This window comes from Etheostoma spectabile, chromosome 21, assembly GCF_008692095.1.
Source record: "Etheostoma spectabile isolate EspeVRDwgs_2016 chromosome 21, UIUC_Espe_1.0, whole genome shotgun sequence".
Classification (NCBI taxonomy): domain Eukaryota; kingdom Metazoa; phylum Chordata; class Actinopteri; order Perciformes; family Percidae; genus Etheostoma; species Etheostoma spectabile.
In genome coordinates, this window is record NC_045753.1 from 21,355,274 (window position 1) to 21,368,857 (window position 13,584).

General features: G+C 40.1%; 2 protein-coding genes across 3 annotated transcripts in view; both read right to left on the minus strand.

Annotated features, from left to right (window-relative positions):
* Positions 1-6,916, minus strand: part of ccdc78 (coiled-coil domain containing 78) — a 7,354-nt gene extending 438 nt beyond the window's left edge. Inside the window, exons 1-14 of the mRNA XM_032502745.1 lie at positions 6,570-6,916; positions 6,173-6,304; positions 6,014-6,100; positions 5,466-5,822; positions 4,849-4,899; positions 4,660-4,748; positions 4,275-4,353; positions 4,017-4,142; positions 3,739-3,935; positions 2,836-3,010; positions 1,548-1,591; positions 1,391-1,457; positions 1,137-1,237; positions 1-1,054 (exon numbers count right to left, since the gene is read on the minus strand). The exon at positions 1-1,054 is cut by the window's left edge and continues 438 nt beyond it. Of these exons, the coding sequence (XP_032358636.1) occupies positions 967-1,054; positions 1,137-1,237; positions 1,391-1,457; positions 1,548-1,591; positions 2,836-3,010; positions 3,739-3,935; positions 4,017-4,142; positions 4,275-4,353; positions 4,660-4,748; positions 4,849-4,899; positions 5,466-5,822; positions 6,014-6,100; positions 6,173-6,304; positions 6,570-6,641 (1,665 nt within the window). The 5' untranslated portion in view covers positions 6,642-6,916 and the 3' untranslated portion in view covers positions 1-966. The remainder of the gene's footprint in view (positions 1,055-1,136; positions 1,238-1,390; positions 1,458-1,547; positions 1,592-2,835; positions 3,011-3,738; positions 3,936-4,016; positions 4,143-4,274; positions 4,354-4,659; positions 4,749-4,848; positions 4,900-5,465; positions 5,823-6,013; positions 6,101-6,172; positions 6,305-6,569) is intronic.
* A 1,031-nt stretch (positions 6,917-7,947) lies between these two features.
* Positions 7,948-13,584, minus strand: part of ift140 (intraflagellar transport 140 homolog (Chlamydomonas)) — a 22,721-nt gene continuing 17,084 nt past the window's right edge. For both annotated transcript variants that reach the window (XM_032502235.1, XM_032502234.1), the window contains 12 exons: positions 12,380-12,557; positions 11,623-11,813; positions 11,402-11,497; positions 11,158-11,290; positions 10,783-10,926; positions 10,468-10,596; positions 10,065-10,247; positions 9,763-9,966; positions 9,356-9,568; positions 8,898-9,064; positions 8,621-8,762; positions 7,948-8,462 (listed from right to left, as the gene is read on the minus strand). In XM_032502235.1, the coding sequence (XP_032358126.1) occupies positions 8,283-8,462; positions 8,621-8,762; positions 8,898-9,064; positions 9,356-9,568; positions 9,763-9,966; positions 10,065-10,247; positions 10,468-10,596; positions 10,783-10,926; positions 11,158-11,290; positions 11,402-11,497; positions 11,623-11,813; positions 12,380-12,557 (1,960 nt within the window). In that variant the 3' untranslated portion in view covers positions 7,948-8,282. The remainder of the gene's footprint in view (positions 8,463-8,620; positions 8,763-8,897; positions 9,065-9,355; positions 9,569-9,762; positions 9,967-10,064; positions 10,248-10,467; positions 10,597-10,782; positions 10,927-11,157; positions 11,291-11,401; positions 11,498-11,622; positions 11,814-12,379; positions 12,558-13,584) is intronic.

Consider the following 13,584-nt stretch of genomic DNA (forward strand, 5'->3'; position numbering starts at 1 on the left):
CCTTTTCCCAGGGCCCTGGGAGTGTAATGCATTACTAACAAAATCCCACTTCCCATTCCTCTCAAACTTTCACACCCCTGCTCCCTCCCTCCCACGGCTGGCATGCCCCCTGAAAAGAGGATTGGGGTGACATGTGTATGCCTTTTTCCATTACCTCTACTTTTCCCATCGTTCCCAGAGTACTTTGGCTACAAGTTTATTTGAAAATCTTTTCAAACAGTAAACTCAACATACCCCTTTCTGACATTTTTTAAACAAACAATTCACCTTTTAAAGTACTCTATACATAAAGGATGTTGAAGTTATGCCAGCTATCGCACTATGGCATGAAACCAAGCTACCAAAACACACTAGAGAAAAAATGCAGACCTTTTCACTGTTAAAGGGATTTAAAGGGAATAGATGCCTATTCACACACTGGGGTTATAAATATGAACCCTTACTCTGGAAAAAAAGGAGAAAAAAAAGCCTGGCTTGTTTGCGCTACAGTTCTCAGCACGGCACTGAGGGAAAGTATTCACAGGCGTGTATGTGTCTGGGTAACATGTAATGACATTATTCTCACCAGGGCGACCCCTCATTGTCACCACGCTTTCTTCTGCCGAGCTCGTGAAATTGACATAAGCTTTACAAACATTCCAGGCATTTTTTTCTCAAGGCCGGATTTCTTTGGGGGCCTTTCATAGAAAAACCACCAGTATGAGCAGCACCACCTAGTGACGGTGTAAACACACACCATACATTCTCCGGTCAAAACAAGGTACTCAGATAGATATACAATAAGTAACCACCTAGAAAAGAATCCATTTTAATTTGAATAAACCAAGCTTACCGTTTGTGTATGATTTCAGTTAAATAAATGTTAAAACCTGAGATTTAATATGTATGAGATTTAACTAAAAAACAGTGTAGTGTTAAATTACATTGCAATATATGACTGGAATTCAAATTTTGTGGCCAGTTTTCTCAATTAAGTGATGAATTAGCGCTTTGGGAACGCCCCGCCTCCTGTGTTCCATGCAGTCTGCAGAGATGTGAGATTTCCTCTTTATACCTGCAGGTAGTGGTAAAGCTCAATGCAACGCTCTTCTGAAAATGAACACCACATGACTTAACACATCAAGTGACTTCCTGACCTGCCCAGGTGGTTGTCAATATAGTCCTGCAACTCCGACACCTGCGCCTCTGCAACTGTAGCCCTGGTGATGAGAAGGGCGCGCTCCTTCTCAGAGTTCACCTGTTTAAACAAAAGGTCTTAAAATCGACTTCATCACAGAAAATAGTTTATTTCTTTAAACTAAAGGTTTTAAGTAAGGTTATGAAATTGTTCTTTGTGTGAGGAATGACATTTTACAATCCAAACTGTATGGAAGGAGATAGTTTGGTTTACCAGTGTAGAGTCTGTGATCTCCCTCAGCTGTTTCCTTATGTCCGTCCAGGATTCCTCGCATGCCGACCTGATGAAGTTACATTTTTCATAACTTGTTATGACACAATCCACAGCTGACCACATTTGTCAATTGGTAAAATGCAAAAATGACACTCACTCCTGTTGACTTAAATTGGGAATAGGCATTTTTAAGACAGCCACCTGCAACAAAAAAAGTCAAGGTGAAGGTCCCCATGAACACATATACAGTGTGTATGTAAAACAATGAAGCAAAATCAAAGATTTAAAGTGTGCGGCATAAACAGAATCTGAGCTGCAATATTTTGCCAATGACAAGTGAAAATGGTTATTTCTGTTATGGATATTTAAAAGGTCAGGCTTTCATTCAATTACATTTTATGAACTTTATTTATTCTTAAAAAGGAGCTTCATTTGATGATTTACACTGATTTTACGTGATGTCAGACGCTTTGAATATATCTCGGCCCAGATGCAGTGACTTCCTGGAATCCCTGCTGGTTGGAAATCACTACCCTACAATTCAAATATGATACTTATTTGTCAGATAGAGCTGAAATTCTTTTTGCATCCCTAGGTAGCTCATAGAAAAAGAGGACATAGCCATAAATACAAACATACATTAGATTAATAACGCCAAAGGATATACAAAAAACATTACCACAAATAGCATAAACGCCTAAGTAAGGGAACAGAACAACAGAAAATGACATGAACACAGACACAAATAAGGTGTTGGAGACTTGTAACCCTAAATAAATATTGCACTGGATTTAATGTTGCTGGTTTAGTAATAATGTATATCCATATATCCAAAAAAAGCACACAATTTCTTTAAAAACACATCTAAAAAAAAGGCAAAACCCCAGTTTCTCAAACGTAGGAGCTGAAAAAAACAAAAATTAAATATCTGTGCCATACTGTTGTAATTTTTATTTATAAAATTGGTATTAAAAAAATATCATATAGGAACTGGTATCAAAGTCACGGTAATGATATCAGTACCAGTATCACAAATGTTTGAACGATACCTAGCCCTACTCAAACGTCATGTGAGCACCTTACCCCGTTAAAATCGGAGTTCTCATAACACGGTTAACAGACCTAGATAACTCCTTTAGTAACCGGGGTATTCTAGCATGTATCCACCTTAACCAGGGGAAGGTTGGGTTATGCGTCTGCATGTGCCCCGTAGGTTTTAATAGCAACCCATCTATCAGGAGGATCTACAGGATCTGCAGTAAAGCTTTTTGTTGCCATAGGACACAAACTTTGAAGTCATTTTTTTCAATTCACTGCTCACAAAACAAATGCTGTTTGGCTTTATAATGAAGTATGAACACAAAGAAGACCAAATACAAGCATTCACTAGACAAAACAAAAGCAGATCCACCCATTTCAAAGCAGCCATCTTTCATTTGCCCTACCTGCTCGCAGGCCGCCTGCAGCTGACCCTCCAGCCTCGCTTTGTCCTGGCGAAGGTGCTGGAGCTCCTTCTCAGTTTCATGTTTGAGCTCAGTGGGCTCCAGGCTGAAGCAGGCTTCTGGGGGTCCAGGGTCAAGACCGCTCTCTGGTTTGGTCAAGACCAGCTCCCTCTGAACCCTAAAGAACACAGTGTATTGATGTGGCCAGTTACTCATTATGGATTAACTGGGAATTTGCTACTGTTGGCAGCTGGTACCCTACCTCTCTAATCTTTCTCTAACTAGGGTTAAGTATCGTTCACATTTTCACCTGTACCGGTTTATTTATAACAGTTTGTCCTTTACTTAGAATATTTGTTAACTCCGCACAAAATAAAACACCTCCCTTTCTCCTCCTAAACCCGTCACTACAGTCAAATAAATATATCCATTTCTTAAACGGCACAGGAACTTTTATTGTTGTATTTATATGTTGTAATGTTGTATTATATATCTTATTCCACTTTAGCCTGTTTGCATTTTCTCTCTTTCTTTTAACTGTTCTTTAACGTTTTGTGTAAAGCACTTTGAATTACCTTGTGTCTGAAATGTGCTGTAGAAATAAAGTCGTCTTGCTTTGCCCTACAACCTCCAGCCTGTCAGTCAGTCACCGGGGCACTGAGAACACTGTGGTGCCCGTCTGTCTCAGAGGAAGTGTGATCGGACTGCCAACGCTTTCACCTTGCCATTAAATTCAAGTATATAATATAGTATATACTGTATATATTATATTATGTACACTGAGTTTGTTATTCATTCACTTAATAATGGTGTAGAAAGTTTCAACAGCATTTTTATGGAATATCTATAAACACTGAAAAGAAGGGCATAAACAGACACAACCGTTAAGCAGGCAGGAAGTCTCACCGGTATGCAATAAGGAGAGCATGATGGGTCTTAGTGATCTTCTGAAGCCTCTTCTTATAGGAGCGAGCAGCAGAGGCGAGCTGTTCCTCCCTGACCCTATAGGATGAACGAACATCCTGGAGCATGCTGTCCACGTGTGCCCTCATCTCAGAAGTCTCAGAAGGGCTTTTACCTTCTCCAAGTCCATCAATGTACTCCTAAGGCATGGACAAGGATGTTGCATAAGCCATTGTCCCACATTACTTTGTAGACATGAATGTGTGAGCACTGCAACTCACAGCTAAGTCCTGTAAATAGCACACAAGCCTTGCACGGTATTCCTCATTCAGCTCTTTGACTTGAAGCTGCAGCATTGAGTTCTCTTCTTCTACCTCCTTCACTTGGCTCTGAGAGCACATCAGGGCCTTGGATAAAAATATGAAAAACATGATTTGACACATTTCCACCAAGCAAACTTGGAGGTTGCAAAACCGTAATAATATCTACAATCATTTGAGAAATGTTTTGTACATCAGTATGGGATTGTATATACTCACCACACTCTTCTCAAATACTTCCTGCTGTCGATTGTGGATCGCTCTCTCGCTCTCCTGGTGGGCTTTCCCCATTGCCACCCTGATGACCAAACACAGGCTCAACAACAAGAGAGTAGTGACCAAAATCCACAGACAGCTACATCACAGGGGCAACACAAAGAGACCACATCAAACACACACACACACACACAGCAAATAAAGCCACAGAATAAAAGGATTAAAATCAAAGAGGAACCACAGAGCATATATGTATGTGGCATGAACACTGGGACATATATCCTGAGATGGGTTTGGCTGTTTTGATGACTGGAAATGGAAAGATAATGATGTTCCATTGTAATTAAGCTTGTGCACGAGTAAATGACAAACACTGTCTGGGTCTTACACTTTCTCCTCCAGTTTCTTCAGCTGCTCCTCGTAGCTGTTCTTCATTTTCTCCAGCATGTCTTTGATCTCATCTTGGTTTCCAAGTAGCTATGGGAGAGCATATGAAGGAGAAATAAACTCATGCCTGTTAAAGATTTGTGTTGACCACTGTTACAAACAATAATATGTTATGTACAAAAATACTTACAGTTTTTTCCATAGATTTTTGCCCCTTGTCCAAAGCTGCTAGATCCTCAAGCTGTAACAGATGATAAAAAAATGGAATAAACATTTAAAATACAATAATATTTCAAATTGAAGATTTAGTTTACCCCAAAAATAAAAATAAAAATGTTTAAGTCAAAAGAAAATTTGTTTTTCAAATATGCTCTTTTTCTCGCCTCTAAAAACCCATTCACTTTGTTGCATGATCAAAACTTTGTCAGTGAGTAAAACATGGGAAATGATTATAGTCGTGTATTCCCGAGGTTCAGTAAAGCATCATGCACTGGTTGTATGAACTGTTTGGAGAAACATGATCGTCATAAGTCTAATTATGCTTTATCATTTTACACATGGACAGGAACAAGTTCTGCTTATGTTGAAAATGAATAATACATGTTTTTGGATAGCTAAGATTGCACTAACATGATCTGTGTATGGTTTTTCAACAAAACTCACAGCAAAAGTTCCAGAAACTATGGAATGAACTCAACTCATAAATTAAACTAGGGACTGAAAGTCCCTTTTCGCCCATTCATATTTGCATACATACTTGCATCTCAAGAGCCGTCAAGATTAACGAACACACTGTCTGGGCCTCACCTTGAGTCTGTTACGCGACATGCGGCTGATCAAGGCCCGAACCCTGTCCAGCTCACCGTGCAGGCCCTGGGTGGTGGTCTTCACACTCTGCTGCTGCTCCTCCAGCTGCCTACGGAGGGCGTCCTGGGCCTGGGCCAGTGCCAGCAGCTCAGCACTTAGCTCTTCACTCTGGGCCAGCTCTTCATCATGGGCCTTGGCCAGAGCTAGGTAGTTCTTCTTCAGTGAGGCGTACTCCTCTGTCCGGTCTTGGCCGCTCTTCTTTCCCACTTTCAGACGAGCCTCAGCAGACTGGAGTTCCCTGAATAAGTTGTCTCGCTCCATCTCAAGCTCTGTTATTCCACCAGCTTGGTTCAATATCTAACAGGAGGGGAAAACAGTGCAGCACCGACAACACTGAAAACTCAGAGCAACCCGAGTAAACGTTTTCAACAAGCTTTTTTTAGGCATATTTGAGCTTCATGTCTTAAAATCCTCACTGACCAAATAAAGCCAACATTTCACCCACTTCTGGTGCACCACTACAACACTTCAACCGACCAAACCCTCACCTTGTTTTTCAGCTCAAACTTCTCTTCTTCAAACTGCTCTTTCATCTTGTTTGTCAGAATTTTCTCCTCCACAAGCTCCTTCGATAGCTAAAAAAATGGACAGAATTGTTTTCTGGTTCTATACTGAAAAAATACATGCATTGAACGTATGAACTCTACCTTGAGTTTTTCCTCTTCGCTCTGGACAAGCCTGCAGGACAGATCTGTGTTGGAGCTGGCCAGGTGGCCCAGTCTGCTCTCCAGGTAGCCCACTTTGGTGAAAAGGCGTTCATTTTTGTCACGCAGCTGCAACTAAAGTAAGGTGAACAGAAATACTTTGCTACAATCAGATGACAAAGGCACATTATACGCTTTCATGTCCATGTTGGCTGTATTGTAGCTAAGGTTACATATCAAAGACAACAGCCTCTACGTGTGCTGCTTACGTTCATATTTCCCCCATTTAGCTAGCTAGCTTACTTCAGAAACTAACTACCTAACCAAAACTGGCCTTTTTCAGGAGTAGAAAGTGTAAGTTAACATCTGCATATTAAGACTGACTAGTTTTATTACTTACATTTTCTTCTGTCTGAGCTTGAAGTCGCTCCTGAAGTTCATTTGAAGTTGTCTGGTGGTCCTGTGTTTCCATATTTATTCACGGTCAACTGCTGTTTGAGTTAATGCGACCGCTGTTTCCACCAACAATATGTTGCCATGGCCTCGACAACACCAAAAAAATGGTGTGGGATGTTTTTCTTTTCTTCTTTTCTTGAATTTGTTTATACTACAAATAATATAATAGCACAAAAAATGGCATTGTAAATGTTATAGAGAAATAAATCGTTTTAACTGCTCTTTGGTGTGTTTGACTTTCACCACGTAGGCCTACATTAACTTCAAACTAAATACTTAAACCTGTTGAAGATTAAAGCGTAGTTAACTTACAATTTTTCCCTCTATATTAAATTATTAATTAACAACAGGGCCTCTCTCCATATGTATTTAAACCACTGCTTCTTCTAACATAGGCCGAAATTTGGTAAATGTCATTGCAGTGGCGCCATCTTGTGAGTATAGTTGGAAAAGACTCAGATTAGGATTGATAGGTCAACATATTCTGTAAAATCAATGTAAATCAGCAGTAATAATGACTTAATGTTATGGTAAAATAATGCATATTGTCTGACCAGGCTTACATCTTTGCCAGCTTCACCAGTCAGTTTAGTCGATTACAGGCTTATGAATATGAAAACCAATACCAATCAACCTTCCAGACCATACAGTGCAATTTAACTGAAAAAGTTTTTTTATTAGAGGAACTTTGCAATGTATAGCAACAATGCATTGTAATGTAAAACACATTGATTCACATGTGCTCATTAAAAATCGACTCACAAGTTATCAAAAATATCTGAAAAAGAGATATGACTTTTGACACTGAGAGGATACTTACAATTAATACATTAATTGAATAAAAAATACATTGTAACAAATGCATGTAAACCACATAATCAGGTCTGGGGATACATCTATAATAAACAGCACATTCAAAGCCAAATTTAGATATAAAATTCAGCTCAAAGGCGATACTCTGTATTCATCAATTCTGCAGTTGTAAAATTAATCCAGGATTGAAGGTAGAATACAAGAGCTGCATCAAATAAATAAAAAAAGAAATCTTTTACAGTTCATGTTACATGTTATTTGTGTTGGACGTTTTGAAAAACAATAGGGTGAAGATTCGGTAGATTTTAGTAGGTCTAGTGTGTATCTGTATGCACTACCACTGCATGAGATTGAACGACTGTTTACATCTATGTGAAGATGGTCATTAATATATCAAAGCTCTACAATTAGAGCCTCTAGTGGCAATTCCTACATTTGGTCCTCAGTCACACTGTAAATTTGCACTCTGACGTATTGCAGGTCAAAATATTGTTTTTTTGAGGTAGGAGACATCCTGTCTCAATGAGTATGGAAGATTTTAAACAACCTCATGCGGTCTTGGTGTAGCACTCTCCCTGCCCCATCTCTTCTGTCTTCGCGTCACAGTGCTCATCCATGCACGTAATAATCAAGTGCCTTATATTACATGCAATTACTGCGCACATTTTACCAATGTAATTTGTGTTGCTAACTGACGCTAACTGCACAGTTGTTCCCGGTCTGAGAAAGTTCAGACTCTTGCATATTTATGCGCTTGAATATGTGGATTCTTTCTACACATGAATGAAGAATCCAAATATATGAAAATATATTCTATTAAAAACAAATCATCGATAAGATCGATTTAAGATACATTTAAGTCCTCCTCCACTTCATCCTCCTCCTTGACAGCTTGATTGTTGTCACCACGATCCATGGGTACACCCATCTCTTTTTGCAGGGACTCTAGGCTGGCTTGGCTAACATAGTACCTGATGTTCTGCGATGGCAAAATCTTTTGAAGCTCCTCCAGCTTACGGTAGGCCTGGAAAAAAACGATGGAAAAGAGAGAAGTAAATCTGGAGAAATTAACTGACAATCAATGATTTCACAATTAACACTTTCTTTTACAGGATGCCGATAATTTCTTTAACCAAAGTCTAATTTTACGTAATAAAAAACCTAGACAAAAATTATAGTCACCACTTGGAAGTTGCCTTGCTGACAGTGGTGCTCCACCAGAAAACCAAATGCATCTCCAATCCTGACAGCAGGATCCAACTCCGGCTCCTCCAGCAGAGCTTCACATAACCGCACCGCCTCATCGGCATCCTCCACATACAACCTGCAGACAAAAGCTCAAAACATCAGACGACGATCACAGCCAGACAAATGTCCAACACAAATGTCTGTTTCAGAAGAAAAATAAGGTTCTTATTACGAACAAGAACAAATATTAATTATATAGTTGTATTCTTACCTGCGTGCGTGGACAAATTTCTTGATAAGAGTGACTCTATTCTGCAGGTCAGCCAGTCTTACTTCCTGTCGTCCAGTTGAAGAGTCCTTTGCTTTTGAGAGGCACTTGACCGCCTCAGTCAAAGCATCTAGAGCCTTTTCATAGTTCTGGTAATCATCAATCTCAACCTTAACAATGGTAAACAAGAACACCAAGCATACACTGTGTTATTTGAAAAAAAGTATTTTGCCTGAATTATTCTCTCTTCAAGTTACAACTATAAGAACCAGACATAGAATAACCTAATGACTACATTTTCTAAGGGAACATTGATCCCACTGAACATACTTGTTGTTATTTAAGACCACTGCCCTAAATTTAACAGACTTCTTTTAAAATGCTTATTGTCATTTCATAACCAGACAAGTACTAATAATAAAAATCATGAAATGGATATCTTGCATGAGGTTTTGCTCTACCTGAGCACAGGCTTCATAAAAGCCAGCCAGCAGGTCCGGTGCCCTGCCTTTAGTGTAGAAACCAATGATTGTCTTCAAGATCTCTGGATTTTTCCGCCAGTCCAGAGACTGAAGGTAGTTGGCGGCCATGATGAAAAGCTCCTTCTGACGACAAACATTGGCGAAGAATACTATTTTCTCTGTGTCTCCTGACTTTAGCAGGGCCCTCATGGCCTGTTTAAAAAAAGACACATTCAAAAATTATTCTGGTCATATTTTAACTTGCGTGTGCAATTATTTGTGCACATGCCACATGACATCATGACAGAGCAGATGGAGTAATCCCTTGTCCTCTTACCCAGATACTTACAAGATGTTCTAAGCTTGCAGAGAATCAATATAGTGTTTACTACACACCACAATATTACCTTGGGCTTGTTGCCCGCCTGTGTGTATTTCTTGGTGGCCAGGTGGTAATTGCCCTGACGCATGCAGCAGTCCGCTATCCTCTCCAGCAGCTCCTTTCGGGCATCTTCAGACAACTCTTTTGAATCAGTTACTGTCATTCTCTCTGCCAGCTCCTCTGTGATGGTTAAGCTCTGGGTCACACACAACTCCAAGGCTTGATGGTACTTTGTTCATACACAAATGAAAAGACACACATATACTGTGAGTAAGCACATAAACTAATATTTTCATGTTTGGGTGATTATGTGTCACAAACAGGTACCTTCTTGGCTGCTACCAGTAACTCCACAGCCTTCTCATACTGGGAATGTGTGATAAAGAAGTCAGAGCAGCGTGCCAGTAGGGCTGGGTCAGAGTACTCATTCAGATCCTCAGCGATCAGCTGAAGTGCAGAAAACTGCTGGGTGGCAAAGGCCAACTCTAGAGCTTTGGAGACGTAACCAGCCTACAGTGGAGAAAATTAGAAGAAGAAAAACATACAGTTGTATAATTTTCCCCTGGCTTTACATATTTTACTCAATACTGCCCCCTCGTGGAATGATTTAGGAGACATCAATCTGAATGTAACCTCAGTCATTCCGAAAAAGCAGACATTTGTTCAATGTAATTCAAAAAAGGTTTTACTAAATGAACTTTTTAATGTATAATTGAAATTTGTGAGGGACCTTGTGGAACAGTGCGACAGCTCGGTCCATGTGGGTGCCTTTCTCCTCATAGTAACAGGCAGCCTCCATCATGTCCTCAGCATTACTCAGCAGAGCCAGGTTCATTAGCTGGTCATCCAGACCATTCTCCTGTTTAGACACGATACACATGTCAACAACCCACTGAGAGAAAGACTGGAGCACAGCAACAATAATAAATGAGCAAACATGTTAAGCATTATTGCCAGTGAATACCATGATAAATAAATGTATTAATTCATAAATACCTGAGTGTCAGTAAGAATAGGCAGAAAAATACACGTACAAATGCTTTACCTTACAAAGTCGTATGGCATTGTTGTAGGCCTGGGCTCGTGTGTAGAAGTGGACAGCCTGTTTGATATCATCATGACCCTCATAGTGTCTGGCCAGGTGGTATGATGCTGCCCTGTCCCCTGTGTCATTGGCTATCTCAGATGCCTGGTAAAATAAATAAATACATTCTCACATTTATGGACAGCTCACTATATCAATGTTATTACTGCATGTTTATTATTGCATGTTTATAACTGCAATCCAAATCACTGTGGACTCACTTCAAAACAATTATTATCTATATCTGAAATAAAGTTAATTTATCCAGTGAAATACCCATGACTGCTATTTCTTTCATTAAATATTACATGACACCCTGAATACAAACTGAGTCACCTTCTGAATGTTCCCCATGTAGCAGTGGACTCGAACCAGGGAGAGGTAATCCTGGGCACATTCATAAAACCGCAGCGCTGAATCCATGTCTGACTGGCTTTCCAAGTACTGGGCCCACCACTTATAGATGTTCCTGAATGGAGAAGATGATATGACTGATGTTTAAATGCATATAGTATGCAAAATGTGTAATATGCTCTTCAAATGACAAGGTTTTTACCATCAAGAGAAACTCGGGACTTACTTGTCTTTCATTTTGTTAACATAGATCTCTAGAGACGACGTGTCATCCTGGAGCATTCTGGGCACTTCGACCCTGTGTGTGTCTGAATGCTCATAACTGTAACAACAAGGCTGACAATCACACTTTGTTTCCATGGTAAATTTGCCCTTACATAGAAAGACACAAATACTTAAATTCAAAACTACTATATCATTGACACAAAACAACAGATTCTGTCTCACTATGTGAGGGCCAGGGTCTTGTCACCAATGGACTCCAGGTATTTGGCATAATTGTAGTAGGTGGTGCGCAGATGGATGCGATCATGGGTCTCTGCCGTTTCCAAAGCTTGCTGCCATTGGCCAGAAGCCTGGTAGAAATTGTTCAGCAGGTCATAACGTTGACAGCACTTGTACAACTTTTCTGCATCTTCCTATTGAAGGACAGGAAAAAGAAGATTGAAAGATAAATGCGTTTGGTCCAGAAAGTCCCGTAGTCTTTGTGTGGTGCACTGCCTATGCCTAAAAAGAGGATGTGTTATTTGTAGCCTAAGGACGTGCCATTATGTTGGACTCAAATTTTGGGGATTATTTATGAAGAACAGGAAAAATATCCTCTGGATAGATTTTATAATCTGGACTGAGAGGATGGCGTTTCCTGCATTCACTGTCTTATATGTTCTCTATTTCATCGTCCATTTTGTCCGGGGTTTTCCCTCTATTTTTGAATGTATGTTGTTTTTCTCAGACTAAAAATTATGATTGAATACAATGGTTGAATAAATTAAAGTATAGTACGTTATTAAATAAACATTCCATATCATAATTTCGATTTCAAAAGCTGTAAGGTAAAATGAAAGAACGGCAAAACGCGAATAAAAAAAAAAATGTACTCCATAAATAGGGAAGAGAAAAATGGGCACATGCCACTATTTTATATTAGCTTGATTGTGAGTGAGGCATGTCCTATCTGTCATTTTACACTTCTTGAATCTCTTACCAGCATGCCGAGCTGAATGGCCAACATAGCCACTTGGGCTTCTGGTTCAGGCTCAGCCTCGGCCTCCTTCAGGGCTTTTGCTGCCCTGGCATTTCCCATATTCCCAAGGCACACACGTGCCACATCCAGCCGGCGGGTTTTCACACACATCCGTGCCATGTTTTCCCATACCGCTTTACTACAGAGAAAAGAAAAATGGATTGTTTGCAAGGGCAATGTGTAGCTCACTGCATTGGTATTTTATTATTCAACAGGGAATACAGTTACACACAATTATTTACGGTTTAGTTTAGGTCTGTACTTTAAGTCCTAAACCCTCGCTGGCTAGACATCCAGTACTGAAGTATTGTTTCAACATTTATCATTAAAACAAACCCTGCACACAAACACTGATATAAACAGAGATCCAAGACTGTATGCATGACTTTAACCCAAAGCAAGGGGCATGCTTTTCTAACTCTGTCTTTTCTTTTTTTCTCATTTTGTCTCACTGATGTGAATCAGCCCCTCTACCCCCTTCTACTTCTGCTTCAATTCCAAATTTAAGATTCCACAGCCATCTGGTCTCTATTTTTGTCCACCTCCCTCCTCCTTGCTTTAAGTGATACAGATGTGGGCTGTTTATTAGTTAGGCAACAGGAAATACCCCAAATCTTTAGAGGCTCTGCTAGCAGTGGGGGAATGGAGGTCGAGTGAATAAAAAGAAAGCAAGAGCAGTAGCCAAAATCTGCCTCTATATGGTCATAGAAAACCAACCCTGACATTGAAATGTGAGATACTTGCTGAGAAAAATAGAGCTAACTGCACACAGGGCGGCAAGATCTAGAGAGCCAGAAAAGGAAAGACAAGAGAAGGACCAGGTCTACATTTGGCACCTCTTCCCATCCTCTTTTCCCCTCAGGAAACACATCCTGTTGCTGGCTGACTGTGGCGGCCAGTATGCTTGTTGCACACGAGAGAGAGGAATATGGCAAACGCCCCCTGGGCTCCAGACAAAAGAATACACAACAGTGACGTCTAAGAGGGGGTCTTTTGGACACTCTCTCACAAAAACACAATGACACACATACACATTTAAAGTGATCATGAAGGAGGGAGCGGTCTGTTTTAAACCTGTTTTTAATGCTCTACAGTTGCAAACTGATGTCTCGGACTATGACGAACAGCAACTCCCCCACATTTAAACTCTGACCTCACGGATTTGC